A 25,000-nucleotide genomic window follows, 5' to 3' on the forward strand; every position below is an offset into this window, starting at 1 on the left:
ACTTAATAATTCTCAAACGCCCCACTGCTTTGACCATTGGTACATGGTATGTTAAAATAGGGGAGAACGGAACATATTGTAGGGCACGTAGTTCCCGGTGTTGTGGTCTGTCTTCTGTTGTTTATCATGGTGTTGAGTGGGTAAAAAGAGGGGCACAGTAATTGGCGCACGCTGTTGTGGCGCTCTGCCAGCTTGACTGGTAAAGTTAATAAATAAACAAATAAAAATTATAAGCAGGATATATAAGAGAGCTAAGGGGATCTGTTTGCTTTTGCAGTGGATACACATGCACTGTATGATGCTGGGGAACATTATAAATACCGACGTTTTTCTATCTGTATAAAAGGACATGGTGAATCACTCAGTCAGAATGTTAACCACAGTAAACAATTCTTGACATAATGGTTCAGCGTTGGATCACCTGTAAATCAGTATGACTATTGTTAACCTTAATGTTATTATTCTGCTTGCCACATACATCAGGACAGAGTACCATGCCAAAGAGATTGGCCCATTTATCACAGAGGGGTTAGGAACTATCCAAATACCCTGAAGAATACATTGATATCAAAGGTATTCCAAGTGTATCCAGGAGTGAATAAATCTCCAACATTATGAATCTTGAAAGACCGAGACTCTGTGAGACAGTTACCTAGAAACCTAAAAGTGCTACTCTGACCAAATAAACTATTTTTATTTTTCCTTGAATTTCAAAACTAAACAGTAACTGATCGAAGTTTTAAGCCTTGGTTCAAAAAGACACCTGTTTATTTTAACTGGAATTTTCCTGTTTACATGGTCCGCCATTACCAACTTTAAAATCTTGAGAGAGTTTCAGGCTTTCAGACTTATAAACTCGTGTTGTGCATATTTTAAGCTAGTGAGTAAATGACGTCACTTTTCTGTAGATCCAACCCTCTGAGGTCCAATCAGTCAGTTTGGAACGCGAGCAATGGCGGGACGTGAAATGCAAAACTTACACTCAAAGTAAATAGCCTTAGGATAAAAATAAGCTTAAAATTTTGAGCAATCACACTTTCAAAATCTGAAGAAAAAAAAGAAGCGATTTTTTGATCATAGCAGCACTTAAGTGTTATTGTGAACAAAAAAGGAGCTCTTGGAAAAGTTCGTTTGTCACGCTTTTGCGTGACCTGTCGGGCAAGGACTGGACCCAAGAGAGGATCGATCGTTGAAGAGATGAAAGGTTTTTTACCGAAAAAAAAAAACCTTTTCTCGAGCATAGCAACGAAGTTTTAAGCAGGGGTCATCTTCATTTGGTTGGTGTTTTGTATAATATCTCTCCATTGCCGTCATGCTCATCCTCTGGAGTGTTTTTTTGTGAAATTCAATCGCTGATTGTTTCCACGCAGGTCCGCACTATTCAAGCGGACGAGGACGAAAATACTGCTCAATTTTCACGAAAGTAAAGGAAAAGAACTTTAAAAACATGCATTCACTTTGAACTTAAGTTCGTAGGGTAATAAAAACATTAAAAAAAGAAACAGCCCCATAAATTTACGCAACGGTTCGTCCTCGAGTTTTCCAAACTTTCAGCCACTAGTCTACTCGATCAGCTACCTTTTCCAGAGCTTTTTCCATCCTCCCGCTCACTTCTCTTTGAAGTTTCATGATGATTCGGAAATAAATGTGCCATTCTTTTGCCGGCCTGGAATTTTTTCTCGGCGTTTTTGTCGCCATGTTATTTTAACTGATGCTTGAAAAATTGTATGAAAGTCAAGTAGACTAGTGCACGACTGATAAAACCTCGCGAATATCAGTCGTGCAGTAGTCTACTTGACTTTCATAAATATTTTTAAATCAATTTTGACTGATCACATTTCTAATTCTCAAAATCCTTAAATAACCCTATAAAATACCCTTCAAATATGAAATAGTAATATCATTAAATTTTAATCAGCAGGTTTGACTTCCATGGATTGTTCCATCTGTGTAAGTGTATTGTCCCACTGCACAAACTGCCTTGATAGAAGATTTATCTGTGAAATAACCAATTAAGGAAAGTGTGCAAAGTCTTTACCTCTATTGTCTTGTAACCAACAACAGCAACAAGCTTTTGTCCACATATTCAGTCCCTTAAACTAATATTAAATTTTATTTGACAATTAAAGTTACTGTATACCTTCAGATCGGCAATTTTCTTCAAATTTGGATTTTTCAGTTAAAGTAATGATCGAAATGGGATATCTAATGTGAAAAAGAAATTATTCAAAAAGAATAAATATTGGTGGAGAAATGGTGGTCTTACGTTTTGGCCCGAAGTAAAAATTACCGTTACCCGTTTGATTGACAGGCTTAGCACTGTTTTCTTGAATCAATTTTTCACTTGAAGTGGGCACTTTAATGAGCTAAAACTCAAAAGTAATTTGTTCGATTGCCCCCAAAACTTTGACAGTGGCTCTATTAACATGTAAACAAAACAAAACAAATAATTCAAAATATTTCTTCTCCGAGAGCGATTTTTGTACGAACCCTTCACATCTTTTTAATACTATTTCGAAAACGTTCTAACTTTTCACTGTTACTGAGTATGGCAAAACGCAGACACTTTTTTTAGCGCTTTGGGTCTGGAAACAGAGGAACAATATAAAATAACAAAAAGCAAAATTTGCTTTGACTTGTAGCTTTGAAAGGGTGATTCGGACACTCACATTTAGAGGTTGTGAAAAATCCGACAATTTATTTAATTTCAAAATTCTTGCTATAAGCTTTAATTTGATATAGGGGTTTAGGTATCTACAGTTTAAACTGGATGCCTTACCTCGCTCGGACGCGAGACACCCCTGAAGGTATATGGCAACCTTAAGAGTAAATTATGATGAAAAAAAGTGAGTTGGCTGAGCTGAATGACAATAATGTCAAAATAACATGATAAGTATGGAACATTTGAGAAAAAAAATCCAAGGATACTGCAGATGCTGGGGAGTCCCCCACAGCCTCTTCTGCAGACAAGCTCATTACACAATCTTTGGTGATTGGGTGACAAGTCTGCATTAGGGTAGGTAACGTAAAGGTAAAGTCGCATGTTAGCCAACTAGGGCCCATACGGCTGGAGCTTATTCCGGTTTCGTCATGGCATGGAGCAAATTGGAGAATTATGACTTTCCCCTGGATGGGATGCTAGTCCATTGCAGGGGTTTCAATAACTTCTGAAATAGCCGTCCATGATAGCCCATTGAAGGCAGCAGTTTGACAAGTTTATGATGGCATTTTTAGTGAAAATTAAGGCAAACTAGCCGGCGGTGAGAGGCAAAGCAGGCGGCGGTATACTGCCAGTAACTGGCTTCTATTGAAACCCCTGCATTGCAGGGTTACCCCCCGGCAGTATATAGCCGGTAACAATTTAACATACACTTAGGTGAAGAGAGACAGTGTGGATGGAGTAAAGTCTCTCGTCTAAGGAAACAACACGTAGGAAGAGCTAGGCCTCAAACCATCGACCCTTGGAATTGAGAGACCGGCACTAACAGCTATGCCACCATGCATCTATACGGAGGGTACTCCTAGGAAAATAAAGAGAACTCAATACCTGCTGTCTCCACTAACAGTTTTTAGAAGTCTACTGTTTCCCAACTTGTTGATCCTTAATAATCAACTTTTTCAAGGAACTATTTCATTTTCAAAGACTAAATAAGACACTTTTTGGTTGAATTAATGAAAGGATACAATGTTGTTATACGCTGCGAGAAGATTATGTAATTTTTCATTGGCTGCACTCAATTCTCCCTGAAAGTGAATAAAACAAAACACAACACCTTTATCACTATTACAAAAAAATTTATTTATTTATTTCATCACTTTCACCACAACAGAGAAACAGGCTGTGGTGGGGGTCGCACAACAGAGCGAGGCTCCAAATTAAGTGCACCCTTTTTACCCTCCCAACCATGATATACCACAGAAGACAGACCATAACACCGGGAACTAAATGCCCTCCTCTTTGCGACAAGTGTGCAGGTTCTTTTACGTCCCACAGGATTATGAACATTGAAGGGTTGTGAGACGGGACCTCCGGCTTATCGTCCTTATCCGAGAAGACTAGAGAGTCTAACCATTTGCAGATGTAATTACAAAGGCAGCACTTTCTCCTCAGTTATTTAAAGACCTTGAGTGTTGGTCCGGCCGGAGTTGAACTCATGACCTCCCGCGTGACAGCCCGGTACTCAACCAACTGAGCCACCAGTGTGCGTTGGCACCAGTGGCACCTGTTAAAAATGGCATCTTCAAGTTGACCATGAGAATGTAAAGGAGTATTTTTAAAACACAAATTGGGAAATAATTATAACCTTTTGAAAGTTAGTACCTTTTGCTGGATATGAAGTTCAACAAGTGGTTGTAATTTGGCAGACCAAGTAGGTAAATCTGTTTTGAAAAGTATGTAGAAATGGAATGGTCAAAGATAGTAAAAATAATCAGTTAAGATGTGAACAGCTGACGAAATAATTACAATGATCAGTATAAACCTGTATTTGACCGATCTACTCCAATATTATGTTAAGTGGAACTGACACACTCTCCTTCTCAAATTAAGGCGAACAGTTGGTAAAACAACAGTGAAACTTAGTGTAAAACAAGGATTGAGGTTGTGAGTTTTCTGGAAAGGGAACTAGGTACATACATGTATGTGACCAAGTGAGCAAGACTTGCAGGTGGATATTTTTGGATTCAAATCCTGCTCTGATGTCCCCCTGGATTTTCATCTCGTGAATTCAACAATTTCATGCTTTGTAAAATGCAAGCCAACTGCCTCTTTCCAGTTGGGATTTTAAAACTTGTTTATGTCCAGGTTGCATGAACTTGTAAGCTGTATTACCTCTTTACTTATTCTTTTTTTAACCAACATCATGATACTAAAATAATGTACCAGCTGACCAAATCAAAGCTTGAGTATCCTCCTTGAGAACCCTCAGGGTATATCATATTTTTGGCCTTTAGTTTTTCAAATTATGCTCTGGGCTGAGCCCAACAGCCATTCAGCTGTTTCATGATGGCTCCATTTCAGATGGCCAATGCATACATATTAAATAGTATTTTTTGGCAAAAAAGATCAATAATTTATTGACCACATTAACCCTTTAACACCCAAACCGGCCTAAACTGGTCAGACTATTTTACTCGTCAATGGGCAACCCCTGGGGTCAATGGGTTAACTTGATTAAAGAGTACATTGAGTATAAAGGCATTTCGAAACACTTTAAATTAAAATACCATAAATTCTGTGAGCCTCGTTGAGCCAATTAGAGACAAAAAAAAGGATGATCTCTCATCTTGCCACAACTAAACAAAGAAGTGCAAGGAATGCAAATATCAAATTCCCCATTTCTCTCCATTGTAGTGATCCAATTGCCCACCCTGGAAAAGGCAAAGGTCACCAAGTCCAAACAAAGGGTCACAAACTAGAAGTACGCATGCCTGTATGCTGAGGCTATGATTTCACTGGTAAATGAAATTTGACTTTGAAAGTAACAGTTGTGGCAACATCAATTCCAAGTCTGCTTTCCCCAACCCTTGCTAGGCAGTTTTCTTTCAGTAATTTGGCAAATATCCCACTGTGGGGTCAGTCCATACCATACAAATCTCCATGCTGGGGCTTATGGAAAAGGGCAACAGGAGAGTAACCAAAGCTACAAAGAAGATGCTTCAAAATTGTGATTTTTCTGACAATATTTTTCTTAACAAAAAAAATACATTTTCAAAGACCTGTTTACAAGTACTTTATTTCTGAAGAACTACATCAATATTGAAGGCAACAAGCAGGGTAAGAAAAAAATGTAGAACTCCACTTGTCCAATGGACAAGTGAGGTTTGGGTTTTACTTGTCCCAACCTCAAGTTGGAGTGAAAGGGTTTTAATAAGTGCACAAATCGATACCCCCAAATGCGTCCCAGTACGCATTGAAGTAAAATGACGGATTAAATCGTAAATCCTCAACTCATTTCATTTCCAACTTCTAAGTTACTTTTGAGAAAGCGATCTGTTTTACACTAGCAAAAACTTAACTGCATACTAATTTCTCCACTTAACATTTAAACACCAGACATAACTGCCCTTGTTTTTTAAAATTATTTCCTGAAGATTCACTTGTCCAAAGGACAAGTAAGATTGACAATCCACTTGTCCCCTGGCCAAACCACTTGTCTGGAGCAAGTGGAGACGGTTTTTGTCGCACCCTGAACAAGTGATCACCAAGACAACAGTTAGTGAACAATAACAGTCTGTAAAGACGCATCCTTTTCACAGTTACATTACTTTTGCAAAATTTCATGAAATCATATGGATGGACAAGAAGGCAGAAATGCAAAATATGAAATTTAATACATATTTCTATCAGTAGGGCTAATGCTCACATGGTTCATATGGGATAGAAATCTAGCACTTCACATTACACTCTATTCAGTTAACTCTGTTTAAAATATAAGTGCTACACGGCCAACGTTTGTATAAACGTAACCTTTCCTATGAATTAATACAGCCTGTCAGTTTTCTCTCATTATTAAAATGGTGAAGTAAATAAGGAGAAGTGAGAAAGTTTCAAGGAAGTCAAAAAATGAGTGATCTCTCAAACAAGAACTTCTATAGTCTAAATCTTTCTCTATGATGAGGCCCTGTAGTTTTCCATATGCAGTCTGTGGTTAATCATTATTGGAGAATGAAACTATAGATGTTACATCAGAAACAATACACCTAGCCCTGATAAATAACAACAGGTCATTGGAACCAATGAAAAGAGCAGTCTGGAATACATGTAAGTACAGGAAGACTCTCTACTGTTTCCCAGCAGTGCATTTTTTGCACATTTTGGCATAGCAGTAGAGGTACAGTACAGGCTATAGCCTTCTCTAAAAATGATGTTGTTAGCTCGTATTTTTAATGGTGTTAAAGTATGGTTGATCAGATAATTTCAAATAAGCAACCAAGCACATAGTATTTTTTAAAATCCAACCAAGTACACTGTTTTTTCCCTAGAAGATTAAGAACAAACCTTTCAGAGGCTCTGTAGCAACTACTTTTTTCAAATCTTCAACTTGTTTAAGTTGTTCAGCACAGGATCTCACCTGGTCTTCCCCTGGATATAAAACAATGTTTTTTAGTATAATTATTTTGTGAGTTAATAATTACGTCCACAATGAAAGCAACCTTTCTTTACAATTTTCTAACCTGCGATGATGATATCCACTTTAGCATCATCGGTCAATGAAGCTTTTTCTAAGAACTCAGGAGCCAGAAATGTCTCCAAATCTGTCACTGCAAAAAACAGACAGTGTATTGGCACAAGACGTTTTCCTTTCCTTTTTCCTTTCATTGAGAGACTGTTATTTTTATTGAACCCTAATGAAAAGATCTGAGAGGACAAAATGGGGAGCCCTACTCCATGGAGCACCCTATGGGGCACGCCTAAAAATAATTTATTGGTCAAATTAAATACTTTATCAACATGGTGAGGTATTTAGACGTACATACCTTTTCCAGGACTCTGATTGTTACAGTTCGATGCAGTTCACGAATTGGCCGCCATCTTGAAATTTCCATGTTATTTCATGTATCCCTTATTATAGTGTATTTTAAGACAAATATTCATACAAACCGTGTACCCCTGCATACCCATATATACCCTTATGGAATGGAATGGAAAACTTTATTTGTACACAGTAATTTCATCAGATTACAAATGGGTATATATGGGTATACTGGGGCACACATGAGTATAGATGCACAGGTGTACAGGGGCATATATGGCTGTGTGGGTATACACTGTATACTACATGGGTATGTTATGGGTATACACGGGTCTATATGGGTATACTGGGGTATACGAGTTTGTTTGAATATTTGCCCAAATACTGTACACAAAAAAATTAATACAATACAAGATGGGATACATAAAATACCACGGCCAATTCGTGAACTGCATCGAACTGAAACAATCGGAGAGCTGGAAAGCTCGAGATAAATAAAGGTATGTGCATCTAAATGCTTCACCGTGTTGATAAAGTATTTAATTTGACCATAAATGATTTTTAGGTGTACTCCATTTAGGTACTCCATAGGGTACTCCATGGAGTAGGGCTTCGCGTTTTGTCCTCTCCGAACATTAAATTATCGAAACAATAAGACAAGACTTACTTTTCTTCCAGAGTGCTGCTATTCTTGCATACCTCGAAGATATTTTATCAAGACTCTTCTGAATATTATTCAACGTCCCCAAGCACTGAAGGAAAGGGAGACCATTTCAAATTGAGTGATATGCACACGTGAAGGAAAATAATTATTGAATATTCTACTTCTACAAGCTAGGCACCGCAAAAAAGTAGATCATCGATACTTACCGATGAACCCTCAAGACTTCGGACATCTTTTTCACTAGTAAGAATTCTTCGCTCCAGGCAAGATATTCGTTTCTCGAGAACGTCTATTTCCAAACCTTTCTCTCTGACCGCCATTGTTACAGCCTTCGAGGGTACCCACACACTTTGACCCTAGGATAATTAGCCAGACACATACCTCATAGAAGGCTGTCCTTTTCCTTAAATTTATTTTAACTCCGATACATTCGAGAAGAAGACCTTTTTAAATATTTTACAGCTTTGATAAGAGAACACTGATTTTACCTGCAATGCGCAGAGCGTTTCCTTGAGGGGGCTAATCGAAAAGAACTTCGGGATAGTTGTCCTCGGTGATTGTCCAAAGGGGCGAACTGTCTGATGCACTACCCATCTATCAGCACCAAAAACTTTCGTGATGTAAATCCATGTATATACTCCATGGGAGAATGCCATGGATGCACCATAATACCAATCTATGTACTGTATATAAGAATCACTTAAATCTTCCCGAAACTCTTCATTGGGTAACTACTTGGTGTAGGCACTCATATAGTGGTCCCAGCTGTTACGTAACTGTCGTAAACATGGCCACGAAGACATCCAGAGTTCACAACACAATTCATTGGTTCCGTAAAGGCCTCAGGCTGCATGATAACCAGTCTTTAAAAGATGCCTGTGACACAAGTGTAAGCCTGAGACCGGTTTTCTTTATCGATCCAGATTACGTAAAATATGGTAACATGGGCTTCAACCGTTGGCGATTCCTGATACAATCACTCAACGATCTCGACAACAGTTTAAAGAAAATAGGTTCTAGGTGAGAAAAAGTAACTTCCCGGTTACGTTCAGGTGCAAAGCTCATAAATTACGATTCTACCTTTTTTACTGCTCTTTGTTTTCTTCTAATTCTTTAAATTAATTTTATTTAATTTGATTTATTCTGAATTTTGTTTATTTGTTTGCAGGTTATTTGTTGTCCAAGGAAAAGCTGAAGAAGAATTACCAAGGCTGTTTGAAGAGTGGAAAATCACTAAATTGACATTTGAGTTTGACCATGAGCCTGATGCACGAGCAAGGGATTCAAAGATATCTGAACTTGCTTTTCAAAATGAGATTGTAATTGAAACAAGAATTTGTCATTCTTTGTACGACTTAAACGAGTAAGTAACAAATTTAGTTTGAAGTTCACTCTACAGAAGGTCGATACATGTATTTTCAACAACATTAAGGGAAAACCATTGAAGAATGAAAAGATTGTTGTAACATAGCAGCACCAAATTAGCACCTATTGTATATTACATTTCGCATACGCATATGTAAGTAGGTTGGCACATTATGCATGTAACATAGCGGCACCAAATTAGCACCTATTGTATATTACATTTCGCATACGCATATATAAGTAGGTTAGCACATTATGCAAAAGCAGAAAGAACACACAACCAGGCGGTGTGTGTGAATAACCAGAATAAAACTCCATCGACATCCGACTACATGGTGGCAGCGTTTTACAAGAATAATCGCTAGAGTCAAATTGAAAGAGGCCAGCAGAAGCGAATTGTGGCAACAGCAACGTCTTTTGCGTCACCACAGATGAACTGGGACGCTCCTGATCCGGTAACTGCATTTGCAAAATTCAAACAAAAATGTCAGCTTATGTTCTCAAGCGTTCTCAAAGACGCCGATGACGAAGAAAAAGTGAGCTATATTTTACTCTAGTCGGGTGAAAAAGGTCTGGACATTTACAACAGTTGGACATTCACAAAGGAAGAAGAGAGGAAAAAGCCTGCCATTATTTTTGAACGGTTCGAGAATCAATTGGAGCCGAAGACGAGTCATCGAATTCACAGATACACACTACAAGGAATGCGACAAGAACAAAGCGAGCCAGTGGACGATTTTATCTCAAGATTAAAAAACCTAGCAGCAAAATGTCAATTTCGTGACAGCACCGAAGTCGAAGACAGAGTTCTAGATCAGCTTATTTGGGGGTCAAAAAACCCCGATGTCCAGAAGTCCCTCATAGGCCGAGACAAATCATTGACCCTTGCAGGCGCTATCGAGATTGCAAGAAGCCACGAGGCGACAAGTAAACATATGAAGACACTGGCAGGAAGTAGCGAAAGCCATCAAGAGGATAGAAGTGTAGATGCCATTCATAAGGAACAAGAAAGGGAATCCTGTAACAACTGCGGAAAACAACACCCGAGGAACAAATGTCCAGCCTACGGTACACTATGTCGAAAATGCGGCAAAGCTAATCATTGGCAATCTGTCTGCCGATCCAGTAAACGCAAACAATTTATCCAAGGAAGAAAGCCGGTTTTCAAAAAATCTATTCATACGATTCATCTGAATGATTCATCTATTCATACGGGCGATGAGGACAATGATGAAATTCTCACAATTAGTAGAATCGAGGTTAACACCATAGAAGACACGCAACATTCGACGACACACGGCACACGCGATGAAGTCTTTGCAACACTGGGAATAACCCAGCCTGAAAAGAAGCGGAAAATTAATCTCCAGTGCAAGGTGGACACAGGTGCACAGAGCAATGTTTTGCCTATCAGGCTACTTCGCATAATCGCCCCAGAGAAGTTTGATGACGAAGGAAACCTCAAACCAGAAGTACTGGAAAAGAATGAAGCCGTCCTCTCAGCATACGGTGGCTCTGTAATCAAGCAGCTTGGCACTATAAACATCTCGTGCAAGTACAAAGAGAAGAAGATTAACTGCATTTTCTACGTCAAGGATACTTCAGGGCCAGCTATCCTCGGTCTAAAAGCGTGCATTGCACTAAAATTAGTCTCCCTCCACTGTACGCTAAGAACAAATCAATTAAACCAGGCTGATCCAACTAGCAGCTTCAATTCCCCAGCTCAAAATCCGGGTACTTGCAAGAAAAGCTCGAGTTACATTGGAAGTTATGTACCACTGGAAGAGCGGCCATCAATCACAAGTAAACAAGAGCTGATGGATATGTACCCAGAATGTTTTAATGGCACAGTTGGATGTTTTGATGACTACACATACCACATCACACTGGATCCTGAAGTATCACCGGTGGTCCATGCACCCCGCAAAGTACCTATAGAGTTGAAAGACAAATTACAAGCTGAATTACATGAGATGGAAAGTCAAGATATCATTGCGAAAGTAACCCAACCTACGGATTGGGTTAACTCCCTGGTCATTAGAGAAAAAGAAAATGGACGACTTCATTTATGCCTTGATCCCAAAGACCTGAATAAGGCGATCAAAAGAGAACATCATCCCATACCCACTCTAGAGGAAATCACACCCAAATTATCAGGAGCAAAGCTTTTTAGTAAGCTCGACGCTCGCAATGGCTATTGGAATGTCAAACTAGATGATGAGTCCTCGTACCTGACAACCTTCAATACACCATTTGGTCATTGTGTCAATGATGAGAAGTGCGTTATCAAAACAAAGGAGTGCAATTTCTTTGGTATGCTCTACACACCAGACGGTGTCAAACCCAGCCCAGATAAAGTCAGAGCCATAGAAAGTTTAGAACGTCCTAAAGATAAGAAGGAGCTTCACACCTTTTTAGGGATGGCAACCTACATGAGCTCATTCATCCCCAATCTAGCTGACCACACTGCCCCCTTAAGAAACCTCTTAAAGGAGAACGTTGATTTCACATGGAATCCATCACATTCGAAAGCCTTTGAGAAGGTGAAGGCATTGATATGTACCACAACGACCTTGGCCTACTATGACAGAAGTGAACCAGTTGTCCTCCATGTTGATGCATCAATTAAGGGCTTGGGCGCAGCTCTCTTCCAAAATGACAAGCCAATAGCCTTTGCATCGAAAGCACTTACCCCTGCGGAGACCAGATATGCTAACATTGAACGGGAACTATTGGCAGTGGTATACGGCTGCGAAAAATTCCATTCATATCTCTATGGAAGATCGTTCGTGGTTAAAACAGACCATCGTCCCCTGGAACAGATCCATAAAAAGAACCTGATGCAAGCACCTCCACGCCTTCAAAGAATGCTGTTGCGTTTACAACCTTACGACTGTGTCATTAAATATCTTCCAGGAAGAGAAATGGTTACAGCTGACGCCTTGTCACGCCTTTTGCCGTTGGATGAATTTGAAGTGTCGGACATGAATGTGAAAGTTCACCATCTAATCAGAATCAGCCCAGCCAAAATGGAAGAGTTCAAAAAGGAAACTGCGAAAGATGAAACCCTGCAGCTTCTAGCCCACAAAGTTATGCAAGGTTGGCCTGACAGTGGGAAGAAAATCGTTTCGGCGCTAAAACCATACTGGCCCCTACGAGATGACATATCAGTAGAAGATGGGCTGATACTTCTTGGAAGCCGTGTTATAGTACCCGAATCCTTGAGAGGCAACATCTTGCAGCAAATCCATGGAGGGCACTTTGGTATGGAAAAATGCAAACTACGAGCCAAATCCTTTGTTTACTGGCCAGGCATATACAAAGAAATTGAAAACCTTGTAAACTCGTGTTGTGTTTGCCAGAAGTACCACAATTCCCAGCAAAAGGAGGCAATGATACCAACAGAGATCCCTTCAAGACCGTGGAAAACACTGAGCGCAGACCTTTTCTACGTTCAACAGTCATGGTTCCTCATAGTTGTCGACTATTATTCCAAGTTCCCATTTGTCAAGAAACTTCAAAACCTGACATCCGGGGCCCTTGTTAATGAAATGAAAATGCTATTCGCAGAAAATGGAATCCCAGAATCTTTTCAATGTGACAACAGCACTCAGTTTACATCCGGCGAGTTCGATCAACTGGCAAGCCAGTACGGGTTTGAAATTGTGACGTCATCCCCACATTACCCACGTGGCCATGGGTTCGTTGAACGCCAAGTCCAAACGGTTAAGAAGACGATCTTGAAGTGCAGAGAGACTAAAGAAGACATAGATCTAGCCCTGCTGGCTCTATGAACAACGCCCCTGAGTTCCAATATACCGTCACCAGCTGAATTACTGAATGGCCGAGTATTTAAATCCACACTTCCTGGTAAGATCCAGCCATCAAGGAACCAAGAGGAAGTTAGAAATTGGCTCAAAGTGAGACAAGACAACCAATGCCACTATTACAACAGGAATACCAAGGAGCTCCCTGAATTACACAGGGACCAAGCTATCTATGTACAAGACCCTGTGAGAAAGACATGGAATCCTGCTAGGGTCATAGATCAGGGAGAAACACCCCGCTCATATCTCATAGAAACTGGAACTGGTGCCCAATTGCGAAGAAATAGAATCCATCTTAGACCGAATAATGCTTCCAACAACTCGGCAAACAACTCTTCGGATTGCGTGTCCCAAAGAAGCATGACTGCACAATATTCAAGCGCCATTCTACGAGAATCCACTGCGGCATGCAATTCAGCAAATGAACCATCAAGTGGCAATTTCACTATACAGCCCTCAAGCCCCAATCCACAATGTTCTAGTGTAACAGGAGAAGCCGAGAAAGGACCAAGAAAATCCAGCGCGGGACGTGAAATCCGGCCACCGGAAAGACTTAATCTCTGACGCTTGCTTTAATAGTTGATATTAGTATGATACATAAACACAGGACAGAAAATCCCTATACATTTATATATATTGTTACTGGACGCTGTCCCGAATGAAGATTTTGCGTTTGTTTGTTTTCCATTTAATTAATATAGTTTTAAGAGAAGGGGATGTAACATAGCGGCACCAAATTAGCACCTATTGTATATTACATTTCGCATACGCATATGTAAGTAGGTTAGCACATTATGCAAAAGCAGAAAGCACACACACCCAGGCTGTGTGTGAATAACCAGAATAAAACTCCATCGACATCCGACTACAATTGTCATGCCAGTTATTAACCTACATGTAAATCACTTATTTAATAACCTTTTTGATTTAATTCCATGCATGCAAGTTTTTCGTTTAGTCGTTGTTGTTGTTGTTGTTTTGCCAGTTCTTTATCTCCTAAAGGTCTATGTAAAACAACGATTTTCAATGTTGCAGGCATTTTTTGGCAGAAAATTTTGCCTACACTGTACTTCTAATCTTTTCATGTTAATTTTAGGATCATTGAAAGGAATGATGGGAGAGCTCCTCTGACTTACAAGAAGCTTTGTTCTATTGTGGCATCCATGGGGCCACCAGCAAGACCTGTACCAGCTGTTGACAAAGAAACATTTAAGGGTTGCTCCACTCCAGATAGCAAAAGTGATGAAAAAAATTACTGTGTGCCAACACTTGAGGAACTTGGAATTGTAATGCCTGAAGAATCAAGCAGCATTCTGTTTCCTGGTGGTGAAACAGAAGCTCTGAGACGATTGGAGGAACACTTGGAAAGAGAGGTTTTTGTTTATTTTTTCTGCAAAAGACAGTTGAGAAGGCCCCTAGCTTGTGGACATTATCTTCTGCTGGGGTCCCCTTTTGAAACATGCCATGGGATAACATCAGTCCATGAAATTCCCTGGAGTACAGCTTGTAGTGCTCGAAACTATTTGTGCACTTGCTGGGGTTAAATTGGTCTACTAGGTCAAATCACAGATTGAATCTGCATTTTAACCTTGTCAAAATCTTGTCTACCATACCCAAAAGCCTCAGTTTTACCTGAGTTTTTTATGGTTGATGTGATCTAAAGTTATGCAAAAACATGATTGAAATGAAGGGGTAGTTTCTAAGGAAACTGTGGTGCTGCGTTGGCGGGGAAGTAGTATACAAAAATTTGTAAATTGGCCACCGTACAGAGATTCTAAAAGCTGACGTTCCGATCGTTAGCCCTTCGTCAGAGCGAATCGAGGGATTATGGGTTACGTGTAGTTTTTATAGTAGAGTAGGAGCTACGCTATTGGTGGTAACATGGCAATGTGAAAAATAGGAATATATTAGTTATATTAGTTAGGAAACTGTGGTGCTGCGTTGGCGGGGAAGTAGTATACAAAAATTTGGTTTTATCAACGGAGTTGATAATGTAAATTGGCCACCGTACAGAGATTCTAAAAGCTGACGTTCCGATCGTTAGCCCTTCGTCAGAGCGAATTGAGGGATTATGGGTTACGTGTAGTTTTTATAGTAGAGTAGGAGCTACGCTATTGGTGGTAACATGGCAATGTGAAAAATAGGAATATATTAGTTAAATGAAAAGCGTTCGTTAATACCGTGAGGATTAAGGGTGCCGATTTGAAAGATGAATTTTTGTTCCAGATTCTTGCGGCTTTCTGTTGTACCTAGATGTAGGGAAAGACCGCAGATAGCCATGTGTTTTTTGGAATGGTTAGGCAGATTAAAATGGCGAGCGACTAAGCCAGTCGCTCGCCATCTTTCAAATCGGCACCCTTAATCCTCGCGGTATTAACGAACGCTTTTCATTTAACTAATATATTGAAATGGTTCTGTCACTCTTAAATTAAAGTGACCAATTACTGTAGGTTGCAGAATTTTAACCAAACCTAACCAAACTCAAGGAAGGATTACGCTTTTGCAAACGGTGATCTAACCCGAAGGTCGTGGGTTCAATTCCCACCCTGGTCAGAGTTTTTCTCTGTCCTTGTGTGGGCCCATTTCCATCAGTAGGGCTAACGCTTACATGGTTCATATGGGGTAGAAACTTAGCACTTCACAGTACACTCTAATCAGTTAAGTCTAACCAAACTCACTTTAATTACATCACAATTAAGTGAAGTATAATCGTCCTGGAAGTAAGTGCATTCCTGCAGAAAAGGACTGTTTGGGATGACATTTCGACAACATGAGCTGAAGTCATCTTCAGAGTCAAGTGATTTTTGTTATGTCAGTAGATGAAAACTCTGGTTGTTGATGTGATTGGCTAACTAAGTTGTGATATTATTGGTCAATTGTCATTATTTTAACCCATATTGGCTTCTGGGACTGAGACTTGAAAGATCTTACTCTATCTTAAGGACAGTGCCTACTAATTCAAAGGTATTTTTGTCCCAGTTTATGATTTTAATAATGCTCGTGAGCATCTCTTGTCGGACAAGTCTTCGCATGTTTACAGACACCTGCAGTCATCTAGGGCCTGTCATGACTCTTGTAACACAGAATGTTTCACGATCTTAGATTCTGCCGCCTCAAAATTCCAAATTAAGATCAAAGAGGCATTGCACATTAAGTGCCAGACGATTTTATTTATGAATGGTGAGCAGTTCAGCAATCATTGGGTTAAAGGGAACCTCCACTAAAACAGGAATATATCTTCAAAATATTTAACATAATGTTTGCAATCAAAATTGTTCAAACGTTTTCTAATGGAATCGTTTGTATCCGAAATAAATGAATTTCAAAAACGCTTGTTTTGGTTTTCAAATTTCCTGGGCGCCGCCATCTTGAATAATTGTGACGTATAATGGTTGCTCTTTTGTATTTGCACAAAGAGCTTTTGTTTTAAAACAATAGGACAACCATGACACGTCACAATTATTCAAGATGGCGGCGCCCGGGAAATTTGAAAACCAAAACAAGCGTTTTTGAAATTCATTTATTTCGGATACAAACGATTCCATTGGAAAACGTTTGAACAATTTTGATTGTAAACATTATGTTAAATATTTGAAGTTGTATTCTTGTTTTAGTGGAGGTTTCCTTTAAGGCTATGTGAAGATGTCATAGGGTGTGAAGACTGTAAACAGTGATTGGTGTGTTTCAACCCATCTATAGGTCTTAGGTCTGTGCATGTTAATTAAAATACTTTGGTCTGTTATTGTTATGAGTAAATAAATCAGTCAGTGTGTCGTTTCTTAATTGTTGGTGCCGTCGATAAGTCATTTTTAGGGTGCGGGAAGTTGCAGGCATCCGTTTAGTGGTGTCTGTTCAAGTTAGTGAACCTGAGCTTTCCAGTATAATCCGTTGGTAGCAATTAACTGTACTGCGGGAAATGCATTCAGCAGTGGTCTGTCTGTAAATGGTTTTCAGCAATGTTATATTTTATGTCACCATTTGTCATTGCTTGTGTCTGTTCTGTCAGTACGTCATTCAGATTTCTGCTGGTCTCACTGATATAAGTGAATACACTCACCCAGACAATAGTGCTTCACATATGACTCCTGTGTTCAAACCATTTACAATTTCACTTAATTAAATAATTGTCGCACAGTGAAGCTTTATATGAATCATCAAGGGCACCCCTAGGTTACTCTTGGTGGACCAACATGATTGTTCCAAAAGCTTGGTGTTATACCTTTGAAGAGAGACAGTAAGTGTTGTTATTAAACGAACCAATCTGCTGCTGTTGAATTCATTTCACTGAGTGAACCCAGATGCTCTGTCTAATACCATGTTTAAGTGTTTGAAGTACCTATTTTCTTTAACTTTAGGACTGGATTAACAAGTTTGAAAAGCCCAACACTTCGCCCAACTCCCTTGAACCTAGTACCACTGTACTTAGTCCATATGTGATGTTTGGTTGCCTCTCTGCCAGATTGTTTTATCATAGAGTGTCTGAAGTGTATGCCAGGGTAAGTTACCTGATTGTGCGTTACAATGATACCAGTAGTTGGCTGTTTCTTTTCGAGATATATGTATCATTCACTTACTTCTTGTAATTTTTGTCTTAGTTTTATGAGGGAAACATGAAAACCATTATTTTACACTTTTCTAATGCATGCATGGCCATAGAGATGATAGTTATTAATATAATTATAGTGTAAACAAAGCCACAAGTTACAGTGGAAACTCTTACACTAGGCCCTTGTCTTTGCAAACTGTGTGGGTCTTTTTAATGTCTGAGAGAGATATTTATGAACCAGGGTTGTAAGACGGTGCCTAAATTTTATTGTCCACATCCAAGAATGGCAGCACTTTCTTTTCAGCTATTTTAAACCCCTAATTGTTGTTCCAGTTTAAAATTCAAAATCGAATTCATGACCTCCTGCTCAGCAGACCCATGTGCCTTCCAAAAACTAACTTAAAGGTAAAATAAAATTGACCATGGTAAGACAGATTTGTGAACTGTTTTGAGAATTTAGCCCTTTGTGAGAGCAATAATTATTGATAAAACCAAATTTTCATGTTTCTCTCATTGACAAAGCACCACAGTTTCTCTAGAAACTAACCCCTTCACTTAACACTGGTAATAATAATAATAATTTAATAATAATAATAATAATAATAATAATAATAATAATAATAATAACAACAACAACAATAGACACTTATAAAGCGCAGTATCCACTAATTGCTCAAAGCACTGTACAATAATAATTATGTTAAAAACTATAAAAAATACACAGTAAAAACTATTATAAGAAATAATAAAGTTGACTAAAACTACTAAAACTACATGTACATGTACCTACCTTACATGTACATGTACCTTATCCAGTTATGGGGTTGTATGAAGTCTTACACACACAACCAACCTCTGAGTCATCATTGCAAATGTCATCCAGTTTAGTTAAGTTCATTGAATTAATCAATAATTTCTTTGGCTTAGTGACAAGAACAGAATTTTTGTTCCGAAAATGTCACTCCTTAAGGCCAACATCGCTAGGAAGCCTGAGGTCATTGTTGAGCAAAGCAAGCTTTAACTTCCTTTGTGGTAAAGCCTGGTTTACACTGCGACATATTCATTAACCAATGACTTAGTGGTTTGGTGCTCTGACTAACTTGGCACTGGCCACAAAACAGATTTTTTTCTGTAACAGTTCTTCCTGAGGTTCATGCATATTTTCAGGCTAAGAAGCACTCTCAGCCACCAGTTTCATTGCATGGACAGCTCTTATGGAGGGAATTTTTCTATACTGTGGCATATGCGACTCCAAACTTTAATAAGATGGAAGGCAATCCTGTATGTTTACAAGTTCAGTGGGAAGATAGTGAAGAGTTTCTCCAAGCTTGGACTGAGGTAAACATGAGAGTTTTAAAACAATCATGTTTTAACTTGCTACAACATTTTTTTCTGACGTCCACAACATTCATCAGTCACGTTGCAGGCCTGTCGTAAGCTTGTTGCATGGGACAAAAATCTTACCAATAATATAAATCAACCTTTACCAAACTGATCACATTTTACCCACAAAATACAATGTACAGTAGCTGTAGAATGCGTGCTTTGCTTCAAAGGTACACTCTGACTATACGTTGCTCTCACTCAGTTTGTGAATAAGAGATTTAATAGAGCTAGGTTACTGTAAACCTTTCACTTTCTGATTGATACAATGTCAAATACCGTTCAGCTGAGCTATAGGAGACCTCTTTTGTTTAACTCTCTTACCCCTGAAGTGGCTTTCATTTGCAAATAAAATTGAGGGTCTCCCACAGGTTTAGGGGAACAAGAGAACATGGCTAACAAATTAAGACAAAATATCTCAGGGAACAAGGGATAAACCATTTGAGGGATCAAAAAGCTGAGAACAAAGTTTGGAAGTAATAATTTTTGTGGGAACAAGGGAACCCCCTGGGGTTAGACATTAAAATCTGCAAGTGTCACTCTTAGGAGAGAAAAGGTTAAAAAAAATGTAATGTGTAAATTTGTAGGCACGGACTGGGTATCCATTCATTGATGCCATCATGACCCAGCTGAGGAAAGAGGGGTGGATACATCATTTGGCTCGACATGCTGTTGCTTGTTTCTTGACCAGAGGAGACTTATGGGTCAGCTGGGAGGAGGGATTAAAAGTATGATGAAGTTTCTAATTTTTTAAACTTAAGTTTTAAGTCTTTTTTTTTAACTTTAAGACAACACTTCTTTGACTGAAAAACAATATACAATGGGAGAACAGAACAAAGTTCTAAACTGACACACTCATTGGGACACTTCCCTACTGGATGAAATACTACATGTAACTTACAACATGGCTGTACTAATTATTTACAATAAGCACGTAAGTTCTTCATTTTTCTTTTTACCTGATCCAGCTAAAAGAAGTTGTCTGATGAATAGTATGTCCTTAGCAACCAGCTCAAACTACTGAACATATTAGCTGTTTTCCTATATTTTGAGGAAGATGGGAAAGAAAAAATGCTTGATCACTTTCTTTCTCTAATAGTAATCATTCAAGACGGCCTTAATTGCGTGTGTTTCCAAACATATCTGGCTATTTGACAGGAAAAGAATTAGTTTCATTTGACCAAATTAGCTCTAAAATCTGAATTTTTGAATAGTACTAACAAGGTACCCAATTCAATAATTTCCCACAGGTGTTTGAAAAGCTTCTTCTTGATCATGATTGGAGTTTAAATGCTGGTAACTGGTTGTGGCTGTCTGCAAGTGCCTTTTTTCATGCTTACTTCCGCGTTTACAGTCCTGTGGCATTTGGAAAGAAAACTGACCCCTTTGGCCAGTACATCAAGTAAGCCAGCATGTAAATTACCATATTGTACTTGTTATCTTCAACAGCAATAACAAAATTGGAACTTGGTTTTGGTTTGATTTCTGATGCTTTTGACTGGTTTTTGGGCTGTAACCAGTTACCAAAAAACATTTTTTTCTCTTCTACTTACTGGTAACTCAGCAGTGAAGGCATGAAAAGAAGAGAAGAAGCCCTTTTTAAAATTTAAGCAAATAAATTGTATTATAATTTTAAATTTTGTTAGTGTATGATGTTGTCTTCCCATTGACTTGGGCATGAGAGTTGCAAATCTCAAGGAACTTTTGTTTTTCCTCAGGAAATTCATACCAATCCTGAACAAATACCCACCAAAATACATCTTTGAACCCTGGAAAGCCCCTCACAAAGTACAGAAAGCAGCAGGATGTATAATTGGTAAAGACTATCCTAAACCAATTGTGGTTCACGAAGAGGCAGTGAAAATCAACAAGGCAAAAATGAAAAATGCCAGAGAAAAACAGTATGGTGGTACTACAGATCAAGGTACAAATTTAATTAACACCATTCCCCAGTTTATTAGCATTCTTTTACCAAAAAATGTTTGTAATGTTCTGTGTGGAATGAAATGGTGTCAATTTTACATGCAATGACTATGAAATGAAACCTCCAAGAGCCTCTTCTTAAAGGTGCCTAACAGTACTGCCTTGGTATTTGACTTTTAACGTGGTTACCGAGATGATGCCGGACCATTCAGACATGAAATTTAACAAACAAGCCATGCAAGACCTTTTCACTTTTACTGGGTCTAGAAAGCTCCATATCTTTTCATCTTTACCTCAAACATTAATATATATATATTTTTGGACTTATTCAAGAAAAAAAAATCAAATACTGTATGATACTGAATTATCACCTGAATGTATAAAAAATACATGTCTGCTTTTGAAGTGCTGATATACAGCATTGATTATCACAGTTACCGGTAACTGCACTTAAGTCTTATGCAGTCGTCAAGAAGCCTACATTTCTTCAAGCAGTTCATTTGCATGTATGTCATATAAAAAAAATACCTACAATCATACTTTTGCCTCTTATTGTATAAAAAAGGACCTCCTAATTGACCAACCCTGTAACAGCTCAGTGGCAGGGAGCAGTGTGCAGTGCAGTTGTCTTGATTTCTTTTAGGCATCTTACAACTGCTTAAGTTGTGCCATAAAATGTGATGGTCTGCTTCTATCATGAAAATGCACTGTATCATTTTCATCTTCAGTTGATGATTTGGCTCAAGTGTTTTCCAGCCTGGTTATCCGAGATCTGAGTCTTGATCATAGCAGCTGGTCTAGGGGACATTGGGCCAGGCTGGTATGAAGTGGCCCTCCTTTTTGACATTCATCCTTCAATTCCTGTAGTTCCTCTCACATCTAACAAATATTTTTTTAAGTAACAAGAAGCCCCTTTTCTGACCATTTATGTGCTAAAGACAGCATCAAAAGAATCTTTGATTGATCAGTTTTCTCTTTTCTTTTCTCAGGCACTTACAAAGATGGTAATATAAACAGTTCCCTTAAAAGAAAACAGAAAGAGTCATCCTCACCTGGGAAGAAGATGAAAAAAATAACTGATTTCATGAAGAAATAGTTTTTAGGCGTCGCCAAACAAGATGAGAATTCATGTAGAATTTGAATTAGAACGTGATGGCAAGAGGAACATTGTCTGCTTTAACCTTCCTGTAATGTATTAGCCAGCTGGTTGTCACTTACTCAAAATAGAAACTTTTCTTTGTTTTCTTTCTTCATACTAGACTGTGGCTAGGCGCTTGTGGTCTAAATTATTATCTATTTAAGATCGCTGTTAAGTCTTCACCTATTTGTAGCTGCGGCTTTGACAATGAGACTATAACTCATTTCTTTTTACAATGTCCTAATTATGCTGCCCTCAGATCTGATTTGCTCACTGCTGCTGCTCGTATAGCTTCTGGTCAATATTCTGACCAGCAAAAAGTTGAAGTTTTTCTGTTTGGCTCTTCTGACATGTCAAATAATGAAAACGTTGAAATCTTCTCTCATGTCCAGCACTTTATAAGAGAGTCTAAACGTTTTTCTTTTTGTGGTCATTATCATTGACCTAATTAACTTAAAACTGTCTTTTTTGACTTACTTTGTATCCCGTGCCTGTGTTTGTTTTTTTATGTGGTAATTAGAATTTTGGTGTAAGCCCCCCGTGATGAGCTCATTTAGCTCTTGGGGCAAACATGTATGTAAATATGTTTAAATTAAAAAAAAAAAAATTATTCCTTTCTTTCGAGCCGTTTCAATCATGCATTAACAAAACAGTTATTTAGTTGTACATGTAAGTAAGCATAATTATCATTTTCCCAAATTAAAGGTTAACACATTAATCAATTAATTGTCTGGCAATTATAGTGAACAAGTTTTCCATGTGTAGATGTAGTTTGCTATCTAAAACTAGATGAATAATAAGACTGCTCCAGTTCAAACAAATTGACTGTGAGTTCTTGTTTGAGTGTTAAAAGCTGTTGATCTGTTAGGGTATTGATTTCCTGAATAGCATTGCTTCGTTCAGAGATGCTGGTATTCACTGATGGAAAGTCATTCAGAATGAGGAACTCCTTCATGTCTGATACAAGCTTCATCAGTGATTCTCCTGCTCTTACCTGTCAAGAGTGATTGTAAAAAAAAGATCTCCTTACACACTCACCAAAATGATGACAGTCATAAAGAAATAAAAAAAGCACCAAGTGCATTGTTGAGTTATATAAGCATGCGGGAATTTTTAAGAACACGAGAGAAGTGCAGAGAAATGCAGAGAAGCACGAGCCGAAGGCGGGTGCATATCGTACTTCTCGAGTCTTCTTAAAAATTCCCATTGAAAGTGCTTATATAACTCAACAATGCTCGAGGAATAAGTTTTTTATTTCTTTTATAAAATAAAAACAACCACGAAGGGACAAAAAATTGTCAGACAACAAAAATGAGCGCGCGCCCTGGATGGCACAATTATGGCGCAAATTTTCCCTGATTGCGTGATACGCGTGCATTTCTTCTGCAATCACATGATTTTTCTCGTGCACTTGTAAATTTTTTCAAAGACTTTCCTGACTCCTTGTTATTTTGGTCATTTAAAAAGTCGAAACTGAGGTCAAATGAAGGAAATTCTTCAGCCATAATGGCGGTCTGGAAAAATCTCCACAGTATTTTCAGCGACCAAAATGATTGACTTGGCTTGCGTGCATAATAATGTTAAGTTATAAGGCACGCACCATACGTACGCTGCGTGCCTTGTAGAGTTATAAAGAACTCGGCTTGACCAACCACAGTGCATGATTAACCTTGGTTATTTTATAATACCAAGTAACTAACTGCTTGTATAAAATAAGAAATTCAATGTCTTGAATGATTTGAAGTCGTGGTTAAGGCAGCAACCTAAGCAGTTAGAAGGAAGCCCCAGAAAAAAAAAACAGTCCAGAATTTCAACATTGATTTTTTTCTGCAAATTTTACCATTGAAAGATGATGAGTGAGTGATGTCAGAAATGTAAAAAAAATGGTGGGTCACCGACTTTGCTTTGGAGAGAACTTGCCTGGAAGAACACCCTAAATCTGAAAAAATCTGGCTTCTTTAGCGAATAAGGCCACAGTGTCTGTAAGCCCAAAAATATTACAATTACATCTTTGAAATGAAATGTTCTCTACCAAACTTTGTTTAAGTAGACCCATCAAGTTCGCATTTAGCGACCATAATTTCATGCGCCTTGCAGCCGCAAGATGGCAGGATTCCATGTCCCGAGGAATGGAATCTTGACATTTTTTTAACTTCCCACATTGATTTTTTGTTCAGTTTCGGACAATGTGGAGATAATTGCAAATAAAATCTGATTCTGAAAAGAAAAGTAGGCGTCACCGAACATCCAAGATCGTTAAATCCAAGCAAAGCTATAGCAACGGCCATCTTCCATATCCTTGTTCATTTTAGTACTTAGCGCACGCGCTCGATGCATGACGTGGCATGTGAATCTACGAATGCTGTAAGGATGCGCAGTAGCAATGGGCGCAAACGTCCTTGAGCCTGAACATTTGAGGATTTTTAACTGCTGTGATCTTTGTCATATGAATCACTGCATGTAATCTGCACTTCAGAATAATGGCTTTTATGTTAAAGCAATACTTTTCTTGGTTGTTTTCCTCAAAAGTGCATTTACATTCGTTTAGCCTGTTTGGAAGAGACCTGCTTTTTCTATTTGATTAAGCAATAGAGAACGTTTTCAATGTTTCCATAGACTCATCTAAACACGAGGGCAAGTTGGGAGATTTTGAGACAGTTATGCAAACCCTCATCTGCA

The 25,000-nt window shown here is 38.6% G+C and overlaps 4 protein-coding genes across 4 annotated transcripts in view; 1 reads left to right on the plus strand and 3 right to left on the minus strand.

Annotated features, from left to right (window-relative positions):
- The window catches only part of LOC137984411 (doublesex- and mab-3-related transcription factor A2-like), a 350,662-nt gene that overhangs the window by 60,325 nt on the left and 265,337 nt on the right, over nt 1–25,000 (minus strand). The gene's annotated exons all lie outside the window — the stretch shown is intronic.
- Nucleotides 1,800–8,784, minus strand: LOC137984461 (dynactin subunit 3-like). Its single transcript, XM_068831635.1, has 8 exons — nt 8,628–8,784; nt 8,346–8,495; nt 8,143–8,227; nt 7,177–7,263; nt 7,001–7,084; nt 4,322–4,380; nt 3,685–3,744; nt 1,800–1,997 (listed from the first exon to the last, which is right to left on the minus strand). The coding sequence occupies exons 2-8, from the start codon at nt 8,457–8,459 to the stop codon at nt 1,911–1,913; spliced, it is 576 nt and encodes a 191-aa protein (XP_068687736.1). The 5' UTR covers nt 8,460–8,495; nt 8,628–8,784; the 3' UTR covers nt 1,800–1,910.
- Nucleotides 8,903–23,142, plus strand: LOC137993760 (cryptochrome-1-like). The gene is made up of 9 exons (XM_068839769.1): nt 8,903–9,159; nt 9,308–9,502; nt 14,428–14,704; nt 17,687–17,827; nt 19,045–19,215; nt 19,848–19,988; nt 20,511–20,662; nt 20,979–21,184; nt 22,173–23,142. The coding sequence occupies exons 1-9, from the start codon at nt 8,927–8,929 to the stop codon at nt 22,277–22,279; spliced, it is 1,623 nt and encodes a 540-aa protein (XP_068695870.1). The 5' UTR covers nt 8,903–8,926; the 3' UTR covers nt 22,280–23,142.
- Nucleotides 21,425–25,000, minus strand: part of LOC137993762 (mediator of RNA polymerase II transcription subunit 22-like) — a 12,303-nt gene continuing 8,727 nt past the window's right edge. Inside the window, exon 4 of the mRNA XM_068839772.1 lies at nt 21,425–23,315. Within this exon, the coding sequence (XP_068695873.1) occupies nt 23,097–23,315 (219 nt within the window). The 3' untranslated portion in view covers nt 21,425–23,096. The remainder of the gene's footprint in view (nt 23,316–25,000) is intronic.

Source organism: Montipora foliosa, chromosome 2, assembly GCF_036669935.1.
Source record: "Montipora foliosa isolate CH-2021 chromosome 2, ASM3666993v2, whole genome shotgun sequence".
NCBI classification, from domain to species: domain Eukaryota; kingdom Metazoa; phylum Cnidaria; class Anthozoa; order Scleractinia; family Acroporidae; genus Montipora; species Montipora foliosa.